At 43.6% G+C, this 12,498-nt stretch overlaps 2 protein-coding genes across 5 annotated transcripts; both read left to right on the top strand.

Moving 5' to 3' along the window:
* Positions 1–5: 5 nt before the first annotated feature.
* Positions 6–9,224, top strand: LOC108885530 (cingulin-like). 2 transcript variants are annotated; one of them, XM_018679902.2, is made up of 12 exons: positions 6–456; positions 1,655–1,859; positions 2,229–2,370; positions 3,226–4,125; positions 4,833–5,315; positions 5,421–6,785; positions 6,898–6,984; positions 7,339–7,494; positions 7,741–7,857; positions 8,209–8,331; positions 8,451–8,507; positions 8,675–9,224. In XM_018679902.2, the coding sequence occupies exons 2-12, from the start codon at positions 1,687–1,689 to the stop codon at positions 8,969–8,971; spliced, it is 3,900 nt and encodes a 1,299-aa protein (XP_018535418.1). In that variant the 5' UTR covers positions 6–456; positions 1,655–1,686; the 3' UTR covers positions 8,972–9,224. The 2 variants fall into 2 exon arrangements, with proteins under 2 accessions (XP_018535418.1, XP_018535417.1); XM_018679901.2 differs by having other exon boundaries at positions 6,895–6,984.
* A 115-nt stretch (positions 9,225–9,339) lies between these two features.
* Positions 9,340–12,498, top strand: LOC108885532 (uncharacterized). Of its 3 annotated transcripts, XM_051072397.1 has the most exons (8): positions 9,340–9,560; positions 9,670–10,399; positions 10,926–11,056; positions 11,157–11,210; positions 11,319–11,485; positions 11,563–11,628; positions 11,866–11,962; positions 12,123–12,498. In XM_051072397.1, exons 1-5 carry the CDS (start codon positions 9,393–9,395, stop codon positions 11,445–11,447), a joined length of 1,212 nt encoding a protein of 403 aa, XP_050928354.1. In that variant the 5' UTR covers positions 9,340–9,392; the 3' UTR covers positions 11,448–11,485; positions 11,563–11,628; positions 11,866–11,962; positions 12,123–12,498. The 3 variants fall into 3 exon arrangements, with proteins under 3 accessions (XP_050928354.1, XP_050928353.1, XP_018535427.1); XM_051072396.1 differs by having other exon boundaries at positions 11,866–12,498; XM_018679911.2 differs by having other exon boundaries at positions 11,758–12,498.

Genomic DNA, 12,498 nt, shown 5'->3' with positions numbered 1-12,498 from the left:
CATATTTGAAAATTTAATAAATAACCAGATATACATGAGATTAAAGTGAGATTTATTTATAAATAATGTCTACTGTAGTGGTTCTTGGACCTGGAACATAAAACCCTAACTCCTCTGTGAGAAGCAAACACAGGTGGATTTACTGAGAGAAAACTCTGAATCAGAGGATTTATTTAAGGGAGAAGAGCCACGGCCTCAGTTGAAGGACTGGCCAGTTGGACAATGGAAAGGGAGAGATGGAAGCAAGAGAGAGAAGACAGAAAGTAAACGGCTGAGTGAGGGGGCGAACAAGCAGAGTGCCAACTGGATATTGAGGATTCTGGCAAAGTCCAGCGTCTGTGGCGTTTCTAAGGAAACGACAGTGCAACTAAGTTCACAGAGCAGGATCAGAACTTACTGGAAGCTCGTCGCTGTATTGAGAGGATGGAGCTGCTATCAGTGGAGCGCAAAAAACAGGTTATCATTTAAGTTAACTTTAAGAATTTACATCATCGTACATTTGTTACTACAACAGCTAATTTCTGTTTACTGTTTTACTGTTTTTGGAATTCAAGAACACGTCACATGAATGATTTTCTGGTTATAATCATTTAAATTGTTCATGTATTCTTGCCTGTACTGAGTTATGCATTAGCCAAACATGTTCTCTAGTTTACTTATTAAGTTTAGCTTAAAGGATATGTTAACCCTTAAAACAAGTCTGGTGCTTGTTTTTTTCTTGCTTGTAATTATTCATTCACTCATGCTGGCCTTTAGGAGACCCTTTCTTAATGCTCTCCCAAAGAAGTTAACAATATGAGGCTTCATCATTCAGCAGTTAGACAAATCAAGTGGATATCTTCAGATGTCTAGCTCTGACCTGCCCGAGCAGCTCAGCTAACCAATTCCTTATTTTGTTTTCAATCACTTATTAGAAGTGCTTTTTATTGGTTAGCCCATTGATGATTAGTTTTATATGCTAATGTAGATTTTTGTCTTATGTCTGGGTCAGTGGTTTCTGTGTTGATGATTTTACTCCTGTATTTTTGTTTTTAGTTGTTTGTGGAAAGTATTAAGATTCGGTTTAAAATACAAAGGGGGAATCTTACACTAAAAAGATATCCACTTGCTGCTGCTTACACTGCACATTAGCCTCAGATAAACTTTGGAATATATTTTTACACAGAATGAGGACTGTGGATTTTGTGTCTCATCATTTAAATGGAAGCTAACAAGGAATGGCCAGTATGAGCATAGGGAATGATTACAACAATAAAAAACTACTGTTTTCAGTGCACATACAGGCATGTGATAATTGTTTAAAGACAGACTTGACAAAATATGAACCTGTCCATTAAGTTTTAAGGATGGGATGATCTGTGAAATATGGTAGGAGGAGGGGAGAGGACGATTACATGTAGGAGGCGGGGTAACCTGAGAGATACCTGTGCTCAACAACTTGCTGCCAAGCTGTTGACACTGTGAATAATAGATGGCTGTATTTGTGTGTATGTATCTTATACTATGTCTGTATTTATCTTCATCTGTGTCTGTGTATTTATGATGGACATGTAGATAAGAAAAGTAAACAAACAGCCCAGAGAAGTCGAGAAAACAGTTTTCTTTCCTCCTCCTGTACTGTATCAGTCTGAAACCATCTGCTCTTGTGCCGCAGGTAAAACTCACCTAGTGGGTACAGGCTGACCAATGGAGGATCATGTGACCTCATCAGGGATGACAGGCACCGGAAGCAGTTCTGTTACCATGGCAACAGACTCTATGGGAACTGATCCGGACCTGCGGGTTCTGTGTAACAGAGTGAAGTTCCTGGAGCAAAGAGCAGGTTCAGCCGTCCAGTCTGACAGCTACCTGAGGAACAGGTGAGAGACTGGGGGGGAGGGGATCCAGTGACACACACACACACACACACACACACACACACACACACACACACACAGACACACCTGCTACCATATCCTCACTTTCGGCCAAGGTGATATCACATATCACACACACTCATTTGCATTGCACACTTGCATGGGAGCACACTGCTGCTAACATCTCCCCTGGAATTACTCGCTGCAGGAGATTTTATTTGCATCTTTTCTCAATGTGTAGATTTAGATCAAATTAGCAGAGGAGGTAATTAAACCTTCTGGCTTAATGTTAATTTGTGTAAAGTTAATAAGATGAGGATGTAACGTGAGCTTGTCTGTGTTGTGTTGTGTTGTGTTGTGTTGTGATGGTAGGATCAGAGAGTTAGAGAGGTCAGAGAAGAGCCTGCTGCTACAGCTCTATCAGCTAGCCTCTGCCTCCCACCTCCCCAGCATGCAACACTCCCAGAGGCTGGACCAAAGACTCCACATGCTCAGGGAGGAGGTCAGGACCATGGTGAGTTCACAGGGTTTCTGAAGGCATTATTGATGTACATAAGAAACACAGTTTGGGGGTTCTACATGAGGCTATAGGACTGTTTGAGCTCACACATAACAGTTCTTGTAGTGGGCAACGGTGGACATTAATTATGTTAATTAATAATTAACGTAGTTACAGTTACCAGCAGAGCTACAAACACTGGGCTGTATTAGGTTGAAAAGTAAAATCTGAAAACAGTGCTCCTCAGAGATCATCTCTATTTGCATGTTCATTGGTCAAAACATTCCAGAAAAAATTAATATGTAATGGGAACAATGCTGAAAAGATAAAAGTGACTAACCAACAGCAGTGTGGTATACAAGGCTTTGACACGTACTGTTTAAGGCATGCAACTTAATACGATCTAACACTGTGGCAGTGCCATCTTTTTTCATAAATCATTTATGTCATTTTTTGGACTTCAGTGCCATGCGAAATGCAAAACATGCCACAAAGTGATCAGATTCAAATGGGACATGCTAGTCTTTTGAGTATATACAGTGCATACGTGCTTGAGTCTTATTTTGAGTTTTACTCATTATTTTATATCTGATTTTAAGTAATTGCACTGTGGTTCATTGAAGCTGGTTATTTGCTCGTCCACAGTAAAAAAACAGAAGAGACACAAGGGAGACAAAGGTCACAACAGAAAACATCTGCAGTAAAGGCTACTTCTACTAAAACTACATACAAATTAATATATATTCAACCTTAGCATTAGTTCTAGGTAATTACAAGGATAACAATTACTACAATTACTGTGAGAACTCCCTCTTTAATATTTTGTCTCTGTCTTTGTCTTCCTATGTCTCCATCTTCCCTCCTACTCAGACTCAGGAGAAGGAGCGAGGGGAGCAGGTATGGAGGGAGCGACTGCAGCGCTGTCAGAGGCAGCTGAAATCCAAAGAGGACGAGCTGAGTCGCCAGTCCCAGTACTTTGAGAACTTTAAAACCCAACTCCAACACAAGCTCAGCCTGGCCCGGGACAGAGAGCAGAGCCTGCAGAACCGGATCTACACATTAGAAAAGCAGCTGCTTGACATGACTGTGAGTGCCGCCACCGGCAACGCAACGATCAGAGCAGTCAGAATTACTGCTGGGACCGTAACACACTGGGGACAGCAAGACAGGCTAACTTTTATGAGAGGAGAGGGTGAAGGAGAAGAGGAGAAGAAGGAGGAGAGGAGGAAGCAATGGCAACCAAGTGTGGGAGCTGAAAGAGACGGAGGGCGAGAAGGTGACGAGGGAAAGGCAGAGAAAGAAACAGAGGGAGGAAGAAACAAAGATGCAGAACAGAACTCAAATGAGGCCAGGCTGCAGGGCTTCATCCTGAGCCTGCAGGAGGATCTCAGGGTGCTGCTGGAGAGAGAGGAGGATGGGATGACAGAGCGGAGGGGACTGGTGGAGCAGCTGCAGGAGGCCCAGGAGAACAGCCATTTCCTGGGTTGCAAAGTGGAGGAGATCAAGGCGGAGGTGCACCAGCTGAGGCTGTCTGAAAGCTCCCTGATGGGGGAGGTTGAAGAGCTGAGAGAGGAGAACCACAGACTCCAGCAGATCCTCAGGGAAGCTGCAAACCAAACACCCAGTCAGTCATTCATGGTCCCTGACCGTGCCTGCCCGAGTCCTGGGACGAGCTCGCCTGGCTGCAGCCCCACTGTTGGTCCCCCGCTCTCCAACACTCAGTCATATCCCACCACCAAGGGGCACTCCTCAGTGGGGAGCTCAGGAGAGGTGTGTAAGGCATGATTATTATTGCTATAGCTTTTGTTTAATCAGGGAGTCTCAATGAACTCAAGATGTCTTTTGCACAAGAGACCTACACAAGCACATACAAACAACATGTCCAGTGATGAGACTTTACAGTTTTAATATCCTTTGGAGTATTCATATGGTGCAAAGTACTGTGGGGTATTAAGTCAGTCCTCAAATCTCATTTGTTGATGTTCTGTATAAATTAAGAGGATTATTAGTGCCATACACATTTTTGAAAAGTGACATATTCCTGCATTCCTATTTTAAAACTCAGTGAAAAACTAAAAAAAATTACAAACCACAAGCAAAATACAAACAACTATTCAACTGTTAACTGTTGTTTTCTGTGATTCATTTTTACCATTTTATCACTCTAGACTAGAGTAAAGAAGTAGGTAAAGAAAACTAACAAATAGATGTTGGCTCTGGTGTTATTATTGGCTTATTATTGGCTTAATGTTGTAAATTCCTCCTTGTTGATTCATGAGACCGTATTACAGCGTGAATAGGGTGAATGTTCCCAGAGAGTGAAAGCTCTATTGTGTCTGTCTGCTGCTCATGTTACATAACAACCTCTCCCCCTTGTACACGCTTATACAAGCAAAGTGTTTTTTATTTCCACATTTATTTGAGATTATTCTCAAATTTTGTCCCACATATGATGTTAAATTGTGATCTCTGTGCAGGTCCAGCCAACCTTCAATGGGGCAATAGACCAGTCACATTCATCTGCAGTTCTGCTTGGTCATCACCGGGAGGCAACAGAGAGCACACAGAACAACACTGACGATCACTCATCATCTGCCAAATCAGACTCTCTGAACCTCTTTGCTCACCGTGGCCCCAAACACAACCTCAGCTTACAGTCGCTTTCCCTGACTACAGAGACAATAGATGAGTTTAAGCTGGGGGCCTGGAGCTACAGAGGGCTCTTAAACCTGGAGGAAAGCCCCAGTGAGGAATCTGACGCCCTGAGGGAAGCGTGTAGGAGCTTGGGTATAGGGGATGATCTTGAGGCCCTTCGAGAACAACGTGACCGCCTGGAGGCCGCCCTGAAGCACACACAGGAACAACTGGAGGTGTTGGCTCAGGAGAATACGCAACTGAAACTACAACTCAGGAAACAGGTGGAGGAACGAGAAGCAGAGCAGGGGTCTTCAAAAGAAAAGGTATGTCATAGGGGTTGCAGTATTCCCAAATGTTCTTCAGAGCTGAAGAAGCTTTACTCTACATTCAGTACATCACTAATCAAATTCTACCTTTCTGACATACAGATTGGCCCACCACCCACCACCGATGGAGCTGACCATCTCCAGTCCTCTCCTACCCAAGATAACACCATCCTCGCCCTCGCCCAGGATGATCTCGTCCAGGCCCTGAATCAGGAGAACCGTGCCTTGGCGGACCGGATCCAGGAGCTGCTGGCTCACATTGAGCTCAGAGAGGAGGAGATGAAGACGGAGCAAACGCAGCTGAGGGAGCATATCTCTGGGTTGGAGGAGGACAGAGCCAGGCTGGAGCATGAGAACCAGGAGCAGGGGTGTTTAGTCACAGAGCTCACCAGGAAGACTGAGGACGATCTCAACACCATCATGGAGCTGCAGCAAAAGTTAGAAGAGAGCAAAGAGCAGAATGACCTAGAAAAACATGTGGACAGCTTGGTGGAACGTGTGCTAAAAGGGGAGGAAGAACCACAGATGGTGAACAGTCAACAACCTGCTTCAGCATCTGGACCTCAACATAACAATCACCATAATCCTTTGCAGAACAGCCCACAAAACCCTGATCAAGTGGGTCACCTGACCAAGACAGTCCACAGCCTCAAAACACAACATGATGAACTGACAGGCAACATAAAGTCTCTGAGAGAGCAGCAAGCAGAAGTAGCTCTGTCAGTCCAAACAAAGACGGAAGAGAAACAGCAGTTAACTCGCACAGTTTGGGGACTGAAGGAGGAGAAAGACCTCATCGCTCGGTCTCTGGCCAGTCTCAAACAAGAGAGAGAGCAACTCACCAGGACTATCTGTGGACTGAAAGATGAGAGAGATCACTTTATTAGATCCATGAGTGGCCTGATAGAGGAGAAAGAGCAGCTAACAAAGTCTTTATCTGGTCTTGAAAGAGAAAAAGAGGCACTGACGGAATCTCTCTCAAGGGGAAAAGAGGAGACAGATCAAATCATACAGTTCCTGCGAAGTTTACAGACAGAGAGTGAGCAGTTAAGCCAGGCAGTGCTTAGCTTGAAACAGGAGAGAGACGAACTAATCATTTCCCTTAAGTGTCTGAGAGAACAGAGAGACCAGGAGCGATCATCTTCAGCTTTACAAGACGACCGCGACAAGTTGTTAAAATCAGTTAGCGGTTTGAGAGAGGAAAAAGAGAGAATTGAACATTCAATCACTTGTTTGAAACAGGAGGAAAAGCAGATAATGCTCGTAATTCAGGGAACAAGAGAGGAGAGAGACGGCCTCCAATCTGCTCTCCCCAGCCAAACACAAACAGAGGAGACGAATCAGAGGCAGCATCTGTTGAATCCAAACACTACTGGTGCGACAAAGAAGATGGAGACTCTTGTTGGGACAGGAGATTACGCTGCACAAAGATGTCACACTAACAGCTGCAAAGAAAACTCTACACAGGTACAGAGTGATGTGATTTAAGCATTTGAGTACTATATGAATGTCTATTTTCTTAATTTACATGTCATGATGTTTGATGACTGAACTTACACAAAAGTTTGATGGAAAGCAGGAGCAGAGTGATCTGATGAGGGAGATTGAGGCTTTGGGAGCACAACTAAAGAGGTCACTAGAGGAACTGGACAAGAGCCATATTGAAGTGAGTTTGCACACCTTCCTTTTTCTTCCTCTAAATTTGTTGTGATAGAAATATAAGATTAGCTCTGGTTCTTCCAGAAGAATCAGAGTCACTGCAGCAGCAGAGATGAGGACACCAATCCATTAAGTGTTTAAATGTTAATCAGAATTTGAAAGAGTAAAGTGACACAGCATCTCCATTAATACTAATACTGTGCAGAGAATGTGACAGATTCAGACATAACTACCTGGATAATTACTATATTCAGTATGTAAGAATGCGCTTCATTTGCTCTCCATTGTACTATGTTTACAGGGGAATGGGGCATCATTAGAAACTCACTGTGTTTGTGTTTATGTTTGTGTGCATGTTCAGACAAAGAAGCTGCACGATGAACTCTGTCAGTCAGAGTCCAGGAGGGAGGAGGCAGAGAGGAAAGCAGCCCAAGCAGGCGAGAAGGTGATGAGACTGACAGATGCAGCCGGTCAGATGGAAGAAACCAGGAGGGAAAATGAGAGCCTCAACACTCAAGTATGTAACTAGATGTGCATTAAAAATTATTTACAGTATGTAACTTCAGCAGTCTTCTATTAATACCATTTGTTATGCTTGCCTGGTGCTGCACACTCAGCTCACCTCATAAGATCTTATGAATCCCTAAATACATGTCTCCTTGTGTTTTTTGTATTGTTACCCAGTAGTTTTCCCTCCAGCTGCAGAGCCAAATAAAGACATTGTTCATCTGTTTGCCCTAAACAGTAGTTGTGTCTGCCACAGATAAAGGAGCTGCAGAGCAAACTGAGAGGCCTGGTCAGGGAGAAGACTGATGCTCTGTCACTAAAGACACAGACAGAGGAGCAATACAACATCCTCACAGCTCAGCTCAAAGCTAAGGTAACAATAACACAATGTCTTTCTTTTTGATTTGTTATGTACCAAACGTAGTGTCATCAATAGAGTCAATCTAACAAGCTTTAACCATGAACTAGCAAATGTTTGAGATCAGTACAAGTGTTGATGCTTGTGTACCACATCTACTGACTGCCAGACTGCAGTACTCAGATTTTTCTTTTTCATTTGTAACTACATTTATGGTCCTGAACATCGTTGTTCTCCAGTTGTTTGACATGAATCAGTGCAAATACACAAAAGCGAGAAGCAGCAGCATCATGAGACATGAGTTTTCATCATAAATCTGTTGCTCAGTGCGTGTCTGTGTTCTTTTGTGTGTGTCAAATCCCACAGACAGTGGCTCTTGAGGAGCTGAACTCTGAGTATATTGCTCTAAAACGAGGGCAGGGCAGCAAGGATGATCTGAGCACCGCTCTCAAGTCGCTCCGGACACGCTACAACGACATCAGAGCTAAGGTGGTAACCAATTTTGTACTCCATTATATGATTATAGTCAAAGCCATATGTTAAGAGCTGATTATGTATTTTATAAAGTAGTAATAGTTTTCATGTGTGTCATCTTATTTTGTTTGTAGTATGATGCACTCCTGAAAAAGAGGAGCCAGACAGATCTGGATATAGCTCCTTTAAAGGTGAGGAAAGAGAGATGTAGCATTATTTTTGTATGCTGTACAGTGTGACACATAATAGTATTTACGTTGTATTTACTGTGTATTACTGTCAAGTTACCGTTGTCATGTGTCAGTACGTCCGTTGGAGATTGCAGATTTTGACTGGCAAGTGTTTTCTCCAATAACAGGCCAAGCTGTCATGCCTGGTGGCGAAGTGTCAGGAGAGGAACAACCTCTTAGTTCAGATGATGAAAGCCATGCACAGACACAGGTGTGTGGATGCCACACTCACACAGCAGGTTGAGGAGCTGCTCAGTGACGCTGCTCTACAGGACTACACTTCAGCGTTCACACCTGGAAGCGTCATAAAGACTGCGGATCACAGTGCTGGGTTTACACCGAGATTTATTTCAAAATTCCAAGACTACACCAGTGTATTAATGCCTGATCCAGACCTGCACCGCTGTGTTCACACCTGCAAATGAGCAACGCCAAAATGGATTCATAACGGAATCTGGAGTAAAATGCAGAGACTTAAAAAGTGAGAAACACGTTTCTGTATCCACCATGCAATCTTCAATAAATCTTCAAGACTGCAGGAGTGAAGTTACACCTGCAGCAGCAGGAACACTACAGAGCAAAGCCAACTCACCTGTGCCAACCACACCAGTGCAAGAGAGTGTCAGTGTCGAGGTGACACCCTGTTGTTGCGGTATTGAAAGAGAGCCCGATCACCAAAACAGCCACAGGTGAGATAATGCAAGCAACTGTGCAAGCACAGTAAATTTAATCAGTGCACTTCAAATATTAGAACTGGAAACACACCATGATAGCCCTTTCTCAATCCCACCACAGCTGTCTGCCTCTGCCAGTGGACCAATCCAAGCTGGTTCTCATCAGACAGATATGACAGGGAAGTCCTCCCCAGATCTGACCAGCTCAACTGGATCCTCACTGAGTCCTGCTCCTCCCTCCCCCAGCACACGTCTCAGTCCGAGCAGGAGGCTGAGCAGTCCTGAGAAGATCATCAACCTACATGAGCAACTGCAGAATACTCTGATGAGCAGCTATCAGGTACACTGAGGTGTTTTTCTTAACTTGTATATTTTTTTAAAATCTCATCTTTAAATGGCTAATTATGTTCACAGTTTGTCTAAGAAATGTGTTTCTCCTTCATCACAAGGCTCCAGTGACCAGAGGAAGAGGACAGGAGCCCAGTAAAAGCCTCTCATTTTCAGCTCCTGCAGACCTGAACCTGGCCTCTCAGACAAACAAGCAGAGCCTCAGTTTCAATAAACCACATACCAACTCTCTCCCAGTCTCCGCTGCTGCAAGCCAAGATAATCATACTCCTATATTAACAACCAAATCTGCTGCCACTAAAAAGTCAACACTTTTTAATGCAGTTGCCTCTCGATCCGCTAATGTCACATTTAGCGCCAATGTCTTTACTCACCATCATTTAAAAGCAGACTTATCTAAAACAACATCTTCTCTTTCTAGCTCTAGTTTTGCTGCTATGGCACCTAACAAAGCCAGATCCACTTCTAATAGTGGAGCTAACATGACAATATCTCCAAAACCGACCAAGAAAGTCACTGCTATCCCTAACGTATCTGATGCAATACATTCACCTTCAGCTCCTTTAACTCTGAGGACCACTACCTTTGACTCTAATGTCCTAGCAAGTTCTGACACAAATCCAAAAACCACTGCCTCAGACATGACTGCCCCTGGCAAATCAACTGCCCCCACATGTAATATTTTTAATGGTGCTGCCCCTGCATATGACGGACTTGCATTAGCTTCATCCCGGACTCAATCTGCTCATCACTCTCCTGAGAGATCCAACAAGTCTGCCAGAAAGTCTACTGCTGCTCTAGATAAGACAAAGACAGCAAGACCCAGACCAGGTGATGCACATGTTTGGTATTAAAGTAAAACACACCACTGCTTAAAATCCTGGTGGAAGAAGTGATTGTTTTTATTAAAAAGTTGGAATTCTTTATTGATTTGACAAAAAAAAACTTCTGCTGAAACTTTGCACACTGTGTGCAACACACTTTCCTCCCTTTTGTGTATAGTGTTGTTATTTACCATAGAATTAGTCTAGATATGAGCCATTCTCTGTTTTTGTCTTGCATATTGAAGAAAATGCTGTATCACATTCTTGCAGTTTAATCTTATTGTTTATTGGCCACATAACACACTCCAGTACATACATATAAACTTTTATTGAATCACTTGAGTTCTGTGTGTTAGAATTGTAAAGAATAGCAGGTGCATCATAAAAGCAACATCCCATATATCAAAGAAAAGAAATAAAAGTGGTAAACATGCTTCTTTAGGCTGGCTAGGTTAGGCTAGGTGCAGCATGAACAAGCAGGTAAAGAGTCTCATAACTGTGCTGAACATCTCTTTGCTCTTTCTCCCCTCCAGAGGCTCCAGCAGAGGTGTGCTCCGTTGAGGTCATCAAAACGGTGGGCCAGAGCAGCCTCATGATTGGCTGGGAGAGGCCGCCACTTGACGAGCTGGGCTGCAGTAACGGCACGTTTGTGTATGGATACAGGGTGGGCAGAACAAACTGGCAGGTGCCCTGACTTTAATTTCCAAAGATTTGTTTGCCTAAACTAAAAGGTGTTGTTTTTTTTTCTTTTGATTACCTCTCAGGTGTTTATAGACGGGGACTTCCACAAATCTGTCATGAGCTCGGCGTGCACCAAGGTATCAGTCTCTCCCCTGACACTGACTGTACCTCACTGCGTCCTGTTATTTCTACAAAAACAAACCACAGCAATTTGTGTGCTGCATATTTTGTCTCTCTCTGTACAGTGTATTGTGGAGAATGTTGACCTGAGCGTCCCAGTCCACATCAGTGTCCAAACGCTGGGATCTAATGGTCTGAGTTCAAACAGCGTCCACACCGTGTACAGGACCTCAGTCAGGACAGACCAACACTGACTGACTGCAGCATCTCACGCAGTGGTTTTAATCAATAAGTAAGGCCGGTAATATTAAACACTTGTATTTCCCAGTTTTTCTATGTCAAATTAAGACATTTTTATCTTTTTGTCAGTGTGTCTGTGCAATTACAAGGACTTCTCAGTGAAAACCTTCCTCACTAGGGGCCGAGGTGTGAATGGTAAGTTTTCTTATGTCTGTGAAACCTTACTGTAACCATGACTGTGAAAGTCTAATCTGCTTGATATTTTAAAAATGGCTGTAAAATACTTTTCCATACTTTACTTCCTCTGTTTTCTTTGTGTTCCAGCAACATTAGAGTTAAAAAAAAAGATCTATTGTTTCAAAGGTACGGTGACGATCTATTTTCCATCTGTCCTGTGTGTCCTCTGCGTGTGTCTGCCCCTTCGGTGCACAGCCATCTATAGCTGCAGCCCTCTGAGGGACCGTCCTAACCTCCACCTCAGCTGAGACACAGGCACACTGCTGGGATATCCTCTCCACGTGAGGCTCAGGTCAACCAATGAGAAAAAAAGTCACCTCACATAGTCATTGCCTATGAGCATGTAGTGACCTGCGACTAGCCACTAAACCTCAAAAATGATTAACTGAAGATGTCAAACAAAACACTAAGATTCCTGCCTCTCCGCTGAGTTAATCTGTGTGTAAATGTAGGTGAAGATCGGCTCCATCCTTGATGGAAGAACTTCCTGTCTCAGAGACCCGTCCGCTGGACTCACCTCATGAATGGATCGGATGTTGTGTGACTGCCAGGCGAAAGGCCAGAGCAGCTGCCAATCAAACGAGCCCTGAAAAAACTGCTCAAAGCAAAAGTTTATAAAGCCAAGCTTAATCACATTGTCAAAAGCTGCCTGTGACACCTGCATTTACTAACACTGGAGGGACATCTGCATCTGCTGCACACTTTTACACTGTGTTAAACTCTGACAGGCCGTGTGTCATTTTGCTTCGTCGCAGACTGCTGCCTCTCTGGACTCTGTGACGTGACCAGCCGGCTGAAGGGACATTTACTGTATGAAAAGTCTTTTCT

The sequence above is a fragment of the Lates calcarifer genome, linkage group LG8 (genome assembly GCF_001640805.2).
Source record: "Lates calcarifer isolate ASB-BC8 linkage group LG8, TLL_Latcal_v3, whole genome shotgun sequence".
Lineage (NCBI taxonomy): Eukaryota > Metazoa > Chordata > Actinopteri > Centropomidae > Lates > Lates calcarifer.
This window is presented reverse-complemented; position numbering and strand designations above follow the sequence as displayed.